Here is a 10,893-nt window from a genome sequence, read left to right as displayed (position 1 = left end):
CATAGATATCTGTTGATTGCTCTTTCCATGCAAGACTCTCAGGTAGGCCTTGCCCACATTAAGGGAAGCAGGGAAGCAAGGCAAGTAAGTCCCTGCTCTCTACCCTATCTTTTGGTTTGGGTTTCTTTAATCACAAAGGAGTTTCCTGGCTGAATGAGACAGTTTGCCAAGTCCCGCCCACCTGTCCCGGAGAGGTGGTGTGGGCTGGAAGAACCCTGGTTATCTCTTGCGGAGAAGTCCCCATTAAGTCTGCGTTTGGCCTTGGCTTTGTAGTCCACAGTGCCACCATGTGGTAGGCATCAGTTGGCTGATCCAACTGAAGCTTTAAGTCAATATATCACTTCAAGCCAGGACCCTGAGCACTTTTCTTCGCATGGCTACTGTGCTCAACCAATGCAGAGAAAAGGCTGTTGAGCCTTAGGGTGCAAGAGACCTGAGGGACCAGCTCTCAGGTCCGAGTTCTCACCAATCTCCTCTGTAAGGTCGGCTGTGGTCAGAATCAGTGCGCAGCCGGTGGTTCTCTGTTCTTGAGACCACCCCTGGGATCCAGTCCTCTGGTGCATTCCGTGGACTATGAAATGCAGCCTGAGCTTCTACAAGAGCCTAGTAACAACCAGCTATTGGCAGTGGCAGGACAATTCCGATCATTATCTTGCCCTGGGTCGGGTCCTTCTACCTGCCACCTTCCCACCTTTATTTTAAGCCCCCTGTGCCCCCTTGGAAATATTTTTATTTCTGGTTCCTTGCTTAGGTCAGTTCCACTGTCTAGTCTTGTCATTAGGTAGAACAATGTATGAAGACACTCCTGGCATAGGAACGGACGTAGAACTGGCCCAGCTCAGCATATCAGATGGCAAGTGTCTGCTCTGTGCATGTTCAGTGATCCAAGGGTCAGCAACACAACCTCCTCCCTACAGAACTTAGCAAGTGTTGGTGTTTGGTAGCACCACTCTCTGCCTGTTTTTCTCAAGGTAGAGCCTGCAGCATTATCTCCAGGAGGAAGACAGGCTGGTAGCCATTTGTAACAGGCATGAAACAGACATAGAGCAAGCCATGCAGGTGTACAATGATTCCTTCCCGTCCTTTCCTCCTAAACCTGGAAAGGACTTGATGGATATTTGTAACTCCCTTCAGAAACTGGTAGCAGGCGAAGAGGGCAGAGGGAAGAGAAAAAAGTACAGACTCCCACTTGAGGTTCTGTCGACTTTAGGGATTGCTTTATTTGAATTCCCTATAAACGTACAGTTTGATTATAATATGTAAAACAACTTAGGTTATTTCACATTAGACTTTCCAAAGCTGAAAATGGTCTTACTACACTAGATCTTAGCCAAAAAGCTGAGAAGTGATGGATAATGGTCTTAATCTTCGTTTGGTTATATACTACTACCAAGTTCCAGCCACGAGCCCAGAGCATCTTCTACTCCCTAAATTGTGATAGTTTTAGATGGGTTCAGGTTGAAAACATAAACTTATTACTAACTTCCAGTCAATGTCATCCCCACGTGTCTAAGTTAAGCTTTTTTTTTAATAAGCTCTATGAGCTCAAACTCATGATGCTGAGATCCATAGTCGCATGCTCTTCTGACTGAGCCAGCTGAGTGCCTCTAAGTTAAACACAATTTTGAAGTTACTTCAGAAGATACATCTATTTATTGGGCACAGGGGTGTCTCAGTCAGCTAAGCATCCAACTCTTGATTTTAACTGAGGCCTTGGTCTCAGGATTGTGAGGAATAGGCCATCCTACCCAGAAGTATTCAAAAGAGACCCCCAATATGACCCAAATAGTTTCCGTAGTATACAACAAGAAGGAAAAGTTAATCACATCAACACGGGGGGGAAAAAAGATTAAGAATATGATCAGGCAATTTGTACAAGGAAAAATAGAAATAATTGATATGACAATGAAAAAGGGACTCCTAATAGAAGAGCACTAAAAAATGTCAATTTTTTTTAAAGATTTTATTTATTTATTTGACAGATAGAGATCACAAGTAGGGAGAGAGGCAGGCAGAGAGAGAGAGAGAGGAGGAAGCAGGCTCCCTGCCAAGCAGAGAGCCCGATGCGGGACTCGATCCCAGGACCCCGAGATCATGACCTGAGCTGAAGGCAGCAGCTTAAACCACTGAGCCACCCAGGCGCCCCAAAAATGTCAATTTTTTTGAAGTGAGTTTTCATTTTTCACTCATCACATTGTCATATCCCAACATTTAAAGACAAACGATACCCCCTGGTGGCCAGGGAAGGAAAAAATGAGCCCACACTGCAAACATTAAGCTAAATTGGTTCGGGTTTTCTGGAGAGCATTTGGCCATGGATAACAAAAATCCCCAAAAGTAGGTGGTTTGGAGCCAGGGCTCCAGGGCCAGCCATTCAGGGTAGATCCCAGTTGTACTACTTGCTGGCACCAGGACTTGAATCAAGTTTCTTTCAAGAACTGCTCTATGTCTCAGTGACTAGTCGTTCCGTGACTGTAAAGGGTTGCACCAGCTCCCTGACGGCTGTGAGGTTCAGCCGGTGGGTATTCGTGAGCACCGTGGACCAGTGCCGGGCACAGAACATGACTTTCATTTTGATGTTGGTCCAGCAACCTCACTTCTAAGTATTTATCCTAAGGAAATCTTAATTAAGGGCACAAAGATGTATATGCACATTTATCACTTCATTATTTAGCAAAGGCCAAAGTGGAAATGTCTGGTTAAATAAATTTTTGCAGACTTTGCCTTGTAATACTATGGGCCCATTAAGTATAATTATGTTGATACATATGTACTGATGTGAGCACATCATATTCTATTTTCGAGAAGGGAGGTCAAGCTAGGGAAGAATAAATATAATGGAACCCTAGGAAGGAGACATATGTGGTTTTTTGTGTTTTTTTTTTAAAGATTTTATTTATTTATTTGACAGACAGAGATCACAAGCAGGCAAAGAAGCAGGCAGAGAGGAGGAAGCAGGCTCCCTGCTGAGCAGAGAGCCTGACACGGGGCTCAATCCCAGGACCCTGGGATCATGACCTGAGCTGAAGGCAAAAGCTTTAACCCACTGAGCCACCCAGGTGCCCCCATGTGTGTTTTTTTAATCAGAGCATGTATAGCTTGATGTTAACAGACATGTTAAACCATGTTGACCCTTGATTTGGGGGTTACTCAAGTTTATTTTTCTTTTTTGATTGGCTGTGTCTTCCAATTTTTCTACATCAATCTCATTGTTCATATAATTTTTAAGTTAATTTATTATGTTGCATACTGAGATGGTTAATCTCAGTCAATTTGACTGAGCTAAGGGATGCTCAAATAGTTGGTAAAACATTCTTGGTGGATATGTCTCTCAGGATGTTTCTGGAAGAGATGAGCATTTGAATCAGTAGACTGAGTGAAGAAGATCCATCCTCCCCAATGTGGGTGGGTATCATCCAATCCACTGGAGACCAGAACAGAATGAAAAGGCAGAGGAAGGATGAAATAGCTTTCTTTTCTTGAGCTGGGACATTTATCTTATCCTGCCCTCAGACATTGGAGCTTCTGGTTTTGGGGCCTTTGGACACCAGGACCATTCCTTGTTCTGCAATCCGCAGATGGCCATGGGATTTCTCCATCTCCAGAACCATATCAGCAAATCCCTATGATAAATTCCCTCTTTACACCTATATCCACACCTATATCCTATTGCTTCTCTTCCTCCGGAAACCCTGATTAATACACACATGTTCCAAAGTTCTTATCAATTTTGCCACACATTCTAAAATATGTTTGAAAGTGGGGAGGGATAAGCAGCATAGAAATATAGAACTAATGTTAGTCTCCAAAGTAGGTAGAAAAACACATTCGGAAACATATAACTCATAGTGAACACTCAGCTGCAGACTCATTCTCGGTAATTATCACTGGTGTCTGTGTGTTCACACACATCTATTTCCTCTGGGTTCCCCCTGAAAGCAAAGCCTGAGGCAAGGATTTGGGAACAGGTTCATTTATTTCAGAGATGCTTAAGTGAGAGTGAAAAAAATCCAACAGTAGGGAGAAAGGCCAATAAGAGGAACGCTAGTAAAAAGTAACTGCTGCAAGCAACCGGGATTCGCTCCCACTGGGCACTCTCTGAGAAGCTGTGATAAACCTCAGAACTGTCCCCCCAACGCACAGGCAAGCTGGAGCAATTACTCAAGTCCCCTCCCACCTGGGCTGTGGGCTACCCTGGTAGCGTCACCTCTCCCACGCTTCAGGGTTATATCTGCAAATAGGCTACGAAGCCACCCACAGCATCAGAGACAACTCTGGGCCAAAGAGCAGTGACCCTAGGATGCATGTGTGAAGTGGGTGGGCTGCCATCAGACATCAGCTCAGAGTTGTGGGAGACCCGGATGTGGTGGGGGGAGACCTGGATGTGGTGGGGGCGGAGGAGACCTGGATGCGGAGCCACGATCTTTCATACCTCCCTTGCCCAAACCCCGCAAATAGGAAACCAGGACTTTGTTGGGAGAATCCTGGGAGGCGGATGAACCCACCACACTTCCCACTCACTGCCCCTTCTCCTCCTCACACACTCACCAGCGACCATCACTACACAGGTCCTCAGCTGCTCAAAGGTGTGAGAAACACAAAGGGAATTTGCCCCACGGCCGGCCAGGGCTGCACCAGCCCCAAGTCCCACATCATGCCCTTCATAAGCTGTCTTCTGGCCTCACTGAACAGCCTGGTACTGCGGACCCCTAAGCCTCACCCCCGACCCCAGATACCCTTTGTCCTCTGTAGTGCCTTTCCTCCCTCGCTTCCCCTGGTTCCTCCCACCAGAACTTCTGGGCCTGGCCAGGTGTCAGAACCCAGAGGTCAAAAGAAGCCCAGATGGAGGGCTGGAGAGGGCAAGAGACACCAGGTGAGGGGAGAAAGAGATGGAGCAAGACTGGCCATGAGTTGCGTCCCTAATGGCTGAGGCTGGGTGTTGGGGATGTGCACTGATCACACTACTCATGAAACCTGTGACCAAAGGGGACCCATCTCAGCGGCAGAATGGTAAGTACAGCTGCAACTTCTTACCCAGCCCTCTCTTAGTTTGCTTTACATTTCCCTTACTCTCCTCCTGCGAAGAGATGTCTGAGGCTTGCCCTCCTGTCTCCCCATTTGGCTGCCTCTCCACTAAACCCTTTCCTTGCTGACCATTGTCTTTGCTGCCCGACAAATGGGCAGATGGACTGGGGTTCCTCTCCGTGTGAGTCTTGGAGGCACAAGGCTGCATCTCCCTTGAGGCCGGAAATTGCTGTTGGACTCTGAGGAACGGAGAGGTTGACAGGGTGGGGGCACTCGAGCCCAGCCCTTTCTCCCCAGTGGCGGTGGGGGGTGGTAGGAGGGTCCCTGCTTCACAGCCCCCACTGGGCTGGTGGAGATGTCAGCCTGCCAGGAAGTCTGGGGGCTCCCTCTCCTCTCCCAGTGGTGGGACCTCCCCCACTCTCTGAGGGCTCTCCATGCCCCTTCTGCTTCCTCCACCTTCAGCCCAGCCGACCTCTGGCACTCCTAACTCCATCTTGGCAACTGCATCCCAAAGGACTTCACCTGGCACGACCAAGGTGCACCCGCTTCACCCCCATTCTGCCCCTGCTGAAGCCCCAAAAATAATGCGTACACACGAGTTGTAACCATTGTGTTATTTAAATGTTCACATATAATAAGTTAAGCTCTTCACATTATAAAAAATACAGTGGTGGCATAGATAACTTAATTTTGGAGATAATATCAAAAATTAAATTTGTGGTCCTTTGAGCACGGGGTCCCATCCAGGTGGCTTTCCTTCCCTCCTGCCACTGAGCAGGCACAGCCAGACATCAGCTCTGAGCCCCTCTCCAGGACCGCGCCTTACAGCACTGGCCGGCTCGGGCTCTACTACCTCTATGCTCTACTACCATAGCACCCTGTAATTGCACCCCAGTCACCTCTGCCGGCACCCCGATTCAGCAGGGAGAGGCTGAAGGGCCTGGCACAGAGCAAGCACTCAGTAAATGACTTTGGATCAGTCACTGAATGACTGAGGCCTGTGTCCCTACAAAGACACCATGCAGGGTAAGACTCATCTACACCCTGTTCCCACAGATTTACAAAATGCCAGCAAATAAAGGTCAAGGGGCTCCTTCAGACCGGAGTGAACATGGAGGTGGGAAAGGAGACTGCTCATTATAACCCTTTATAACCTATTATAACCCTTTCTCAAGCCTTGGGTCCCAGGGGCACCAAGCACCCCCGGTGCTCGGGAGCAGGACCGGGGGAGGAAAGAAATTACATCCAACTTCTGCTCTGCTTCTTTCCAAAGGAGATCTCTGGGTTACTGGTGAAGACAAGAGGCCTAGCAGCCTCTTCTGTTCAGGGAGCCCACCTCTGGGGCAGGATCACCAACCAGGGACCCTGGGTCGGCCAGGGCTCCAAGGGCTGGCATCAAACTTCTCTGGTGGCTTTGAGCGAGACAGGGGCTTCGGTTTTTCTCTTTGGTCCAGGTCCTGGGGGAGCTCTTCCAAGGAAGAGATCTCCAAGTCGCTCTCAGCATCAGAAAGCTGCAGGGAGGGAAGGGGGAGAGGAAAATGCTTTCTGACAATGGAGGATGACAATGCTGGACGGACATGGGGGCCAAATGCAGGTTTGGAAGGAGCAGGAGCGAGATGCTCCTTCTCCTGTTTGTTCCCATTTCTCTGTTTTAGAAGACCTGATTCAGAGACCCGGAGTCAGAGTGATTTCAAATGCTCCTGAAATCCCACTGGCCAAACCAAGGCAAGTTCTTTGGAAAGGCTTATGGCAAGTCAAGTTGCTCTTATAATTTAAACTTTGTCCAGATTTGTTAATTCCCTACATCGATGGAGCTGGAAGCCCAGAGCATTGACTCAGAATCCCGGAGCTGAATGCAGCCCTCCCCTCCTCTCAGACAGCTACTCTGGGGCCTGGTAAACACCCTGACTCAAGGAGTAGCAGAGACACTCCAGAACACCAGGATCCCCTAGCCTGGAAAGCGGGTGGGCTGGGCCAAGGGCCCAGGCAACCTCTGGGCTATGGACCCCACTCCAGAACCTTCAGTGCCCTCCCGGCCTTTGATAGGAACATCCTATGAGTTTTTTCTCAGAATGTAAGGCCAAACAGCTAGAACCACCCTGGGCCCAGGGCAGCCTCAGAGTCCCTGCTCTGGGGCATAGAAGGGACGAATCCTTGTTTAATCATTTGGGCTTCCTACTCATAAACCGCACACGGCCTGCATAAGAAACCAAACCCATTATATAATAAGTGTATGATCTCGTGAGGACCAAAAAGTGATTGTCCACTCTCATCCCTGGTCATCCCAAGAGGTGCCTTTTCAACTGAGAAGGGTGAGAGAGGAATGGGAAGTAACGAGCTCTGAATGTTTCTGCCTAAGCAGGTAATGGGCATGTGGGAGTTGTTGCCTGACTGGAGGCAGTGGGGAGGGGGTCCTGATGGGGATGGTCGCAGAGGCTGATGGCAGCTAGGGTCTCAGAGAGGCAAGACCACCAAGACACTCTTAGTGATAAGGAATGGCCTTGACTATTCTGAACAAAGATCTCTAGAGATTCCCGTTCTGTGTTGCACCTACGACGATGTGCTATGGGATGCCCCTCCAACACCCTGCCCTCAGAGAGAAGTCTTCTCTGCGCACACAGCCTGGAGTTGGGGTCCGGAGCTGACTGAAGGAAGGGGGTGGGGCCCATTGTGGGATGAAGCTGAGCCAGAAGACAGTAGCCACTGCCAGCAGCCAGGCACAGAACCAGCTCCCGGCTCTGGCAGAGGCGGGACATAGGAGCATGAGTGACCAGGAGAAACGATCTGTTGAGCAGTTCCTTGTGTAATGAACCAAAAGGCTTCTTAACGTCAACAAGGATACCAATAAGAAGTGGCCATCCCTCCCCCTGTGCAGGGGCAGAAGAGACAGGGAGGTCACCGGCAATGTCCCACTAGGGCCAAGGCTGACACTACACCCCACCCCAGGGCCCCAACACTTGAAGTTGGCTCTATTGGAAATGGCAAGACAACCTCCAAGAGTCTTACGCCCCACCTGAGGCTTGTTTCCCGGCCCGGCAGCCTTCTGGGGCCCAGTGTTAGGCAGTAAGAACAGACTGACCCCTCCAGCGGGCTTCTTCACCGGAGCTTCCAGCTGTTTCTCAAGGTTTTTGACCAGCGACTGCACTAGTGTTCCTGGAAGACAACCAGAGGGAAAATTCCAGAGAATGAATGCCTCATCTTTATAAGTCATGACCAGGCTCTGGTGTGGATAGAGGGAGTGTGGGGAAGGGACAGAAGGAAGAAAGAAAGGCAGCCACAAAGAAGAGGGGCAAGGGCAGAGAGAAGGCCCAGGCCAACGTGTGCTGGTGAAAAGAGGCTTTGCCCATCTTAAAAATGTAACTTCAGTTAATGACATGGCTGTGAAGAGAGGCTTAGGAAGCTCTTCTTCCCTCTTAATGGCAGGAGCTCTGCCCAGCTGATATATGAAAAGCAAGACTAACAGGCAAACACAGCCTCCTTCAACATCTTCACTGAGAAGAGAAGAAGTATCATAAATGTAAATTATCACAGAGGGGCCAGGGGCCAGACAGGATTTGCGCAAACTCCATGCAGGAAGAGGGCTGAGCAGGGACATAGACTATGAACAGACTCCTGGTGACATGCTAAACCCCGCGGGGGGTCCAGGCCTCAGGAACAGCCAAGAAGCAGAGAGCTAACCACCACCTCGTAGGGTTCAAATGTCTGAGGGCCTGAGCAGATGTCCTGGGCTACAACAGCCCTTGGTTCATTGATTCATTCAAGAATTGTTTGTTAAGGGGCGCCTGGGTGGCTCAGTCAGTTAAGCATCTGACTCTTTTTTTTTTAAATATTTTATTTATTTATTTATTTGACACAGAGAGAGAGAGAGATCACAAGTAGAGCAGCAGGCAGAGAGAGAGGGGGAAGCAGGCTCCCTGCGGAGCAGAGAGCCTGATGCGGGGCTCAATCCCAGGACCCTGGGATCATGACCTGCGCCGAAGGCAGCGGCTTAACCCACTGAGCCACCCAGGCGCCCCTCTTTTTTTTTTTTAAGATTAATTTATTTATTTGTCTGAGAGAGAGAGAGAGAACATATAAGCAGGCAGAGGCAGGGAGAGAAGCAGGCTCCCCACTGAGAAAGGAGCCTGATGCTGGACTCAATCCCAAGACCCTGGGATCGTGACCTGAGCCGAAGGCAGTCGCTTAACTGACTGAGTCACCTAGGCGTCCAAAGCACCCAACTCTTGATTTCGGCTTAGGTCATGATCTCAGTATGATGAGATCAAGCCCTGAGTCAGGCTCTGTGCTCACGTGGAGTCTGCTTGAGATTCTCTCTCTCTCTCTGCCCCTCCCACGCCCTCTCCGCCAGTTAAGTCACATGGGTGTACTCTCTCAAATAAATAAGTAAATAAATAAAATCTTAAAAAAAAAAAAAAAAGAATTGTTTGCTAAGGGCCACTATGTCCAGGCACCGTGTTCCTTACCCCTCATTGTCTTGTCCCAGTACCTCATTTTACAACAAAGGAACCAAAACCCCTCACTCAGACACAAGCAGGTAGCAAGTGACAGAGCCCAGACTGTCTCAGGACTCCCGACTCCTGCTCCCAAAACCTTTCCACCCTATCATCCCACCTGGTAGCTAATCAGTACCTGGTTCTGGTGGATTCTGGTTGACTGGGAGGCTTGGAATGAGCAAGTGAGCTCCTCCAACCTCTAACAGTTAAGCGAAAAAAGGGGCAAAATAAACCTCTCTCAGATTCTTCCTTCTGATATCTCTGCAATCCCAGGAAAATATCTGATGGGAGGGAGGGTCATTCTCTCCAAGTTTCAATGAGTTGCCAAATCAGAAAATCCAGAGAAAATCACAGGGTATTTCCAGAACTAGAGAAATCTGGGCTGGAAAAGGGCTGTCCCAGTGGTCCCAGACCACTCACCTGAGGAAGCCAGCCCACCTGAGCCCTTGTTAGGGGGCTGGGCACTCCCCTCCGAGGTCTCGGTGTCAGACCAGTCCCAGTCATCCTCTGGCCGGGACCCCATCCTGGAGGGACCTCGTGGGGGCTGGAGGGATGTCCGCTGCACCGAATTTCCCTCCTCCGAGTCCTCGTCAGAACTGAACGGGGGCGTACTGTCATGGAGGGGAAGAAATGAGGCCCATATGGACCAGAAACACTTTAAAAGCCAAACCTCACCACTTGCAAGCATGTTTGGTTTGCCCTGAGCCAGTCCTGCTCCTTCCTTGGGCCCGGGTGACAGGAAGTACCCTGGAGCACAGAAGCCACATCAGCAACTCTGTTAGAAGATGGGGACCAAACCCTCCTGGTGCAGCAACTAAGGCTTAAGGAAGAAATGGGGAAGGAAGGGTAGGTTTGTCCCACCTGGAAACAAAGGACCCTGGTCTCTTCATGGGGGCTTGGGAGGGGACCCCACCTGAGGCCCCTCCTGTTCACTTCTGTCTCCGCCCCTCACCTCTTTGCAGAAGCCTGTGGGAGGCCCTGATAAGGACTGCCGGAGGCTGGGAGCCGCAGCCACGGACCCAGTAGGAATGCAGAGTCCAGGGCTCACCTCAGCCCAGGCCCTGGGGAAGCAGGGGTGCCGGAGCGTCCATGTGCTCTGGGACGTGGAGCGGGGGTGGGCATGTGGGCCAGGCCGGGGCCATGGCTGCCGCGGCCCTGAAGAGTCGTCATGGGAGGCTCCGCTGGTTTGGATGGCGACACCACATGCAGGGTCCTGGACTTCGCCTGTGCCTCTTTGATGGCCAATGGGTTCTGCTGGCTTTTGACTAGAAACACAGAGAGGAATAAGTTCCAGGGCATGACCATCTGGGCCCTCGAGCCTGAAGAAGACAGAGAGAGAGGTTCTGGCCCACTAGAAATGGACGAGTCACTCTGT

The 10,893-nt window shown here is 50.1% G+C and overlaps 1 protein-coding gene across 10 annotated transcripts in view; it reads right to left on the bottom strand.

Annotated features, from left to right (window-relative positions):
- Window positions 1-5,649: 5,649 nt before the first annotated feature.
- DZIP1L (DAZ interacting zinc finger protein 1 like) overlaps window positions 5,650-10,893 on the bottom strand; it is a 41,538-nt gene continuing 36,294 nt past the window's right edge. For 9 of the 10 annotated variants that reach the window (XM_046003592.1, XM_046003593.1, XM_046003588.1 and 6 more), the window contains 4 exons: window positions 10,567-10,783; window positions 9,939-10,129; window positions 8,039-8,178; window positions 5,650-6,536 (listed from right to left, as the gene is read on the bottom strand). In XM_046003592.1, coding sequence (XP_045859548.1) covers window positions 6,375-6,536; window positions 8,039-8,178; window positions 9,939-10,129; window positions 10,567-10,783 — 710 coding nt within the window. In that variant the 3' untranslated portion in view covers window positions 5,650-6,374. The remainder of the gene's footprint in view (window positions 6,537-8,038; window positions 8,179-9,938; window positions 10,130-10,566; window positions 10,784-10,893) is intronic. The other variant, XM_046003594.1, reaches the window with a different exon arrangement.

Source organism: Meles meles, chromosome 4, assembly GCF_922984935.1.
Source record: "Meles meles chromosome 4, mMelMel3.1 paternal haplotype, whole genome shotgun sequence".
In the NCBI taxonomy this organism is placed as follows: Eukaryota; Metazoa; Chordata; class Mammalia; order Carnivora; family Mustelidae; genus Meles; species Meles meles.
This window is presented reverse-complemented; position numbering and strand designations above follow the sequence as displayed.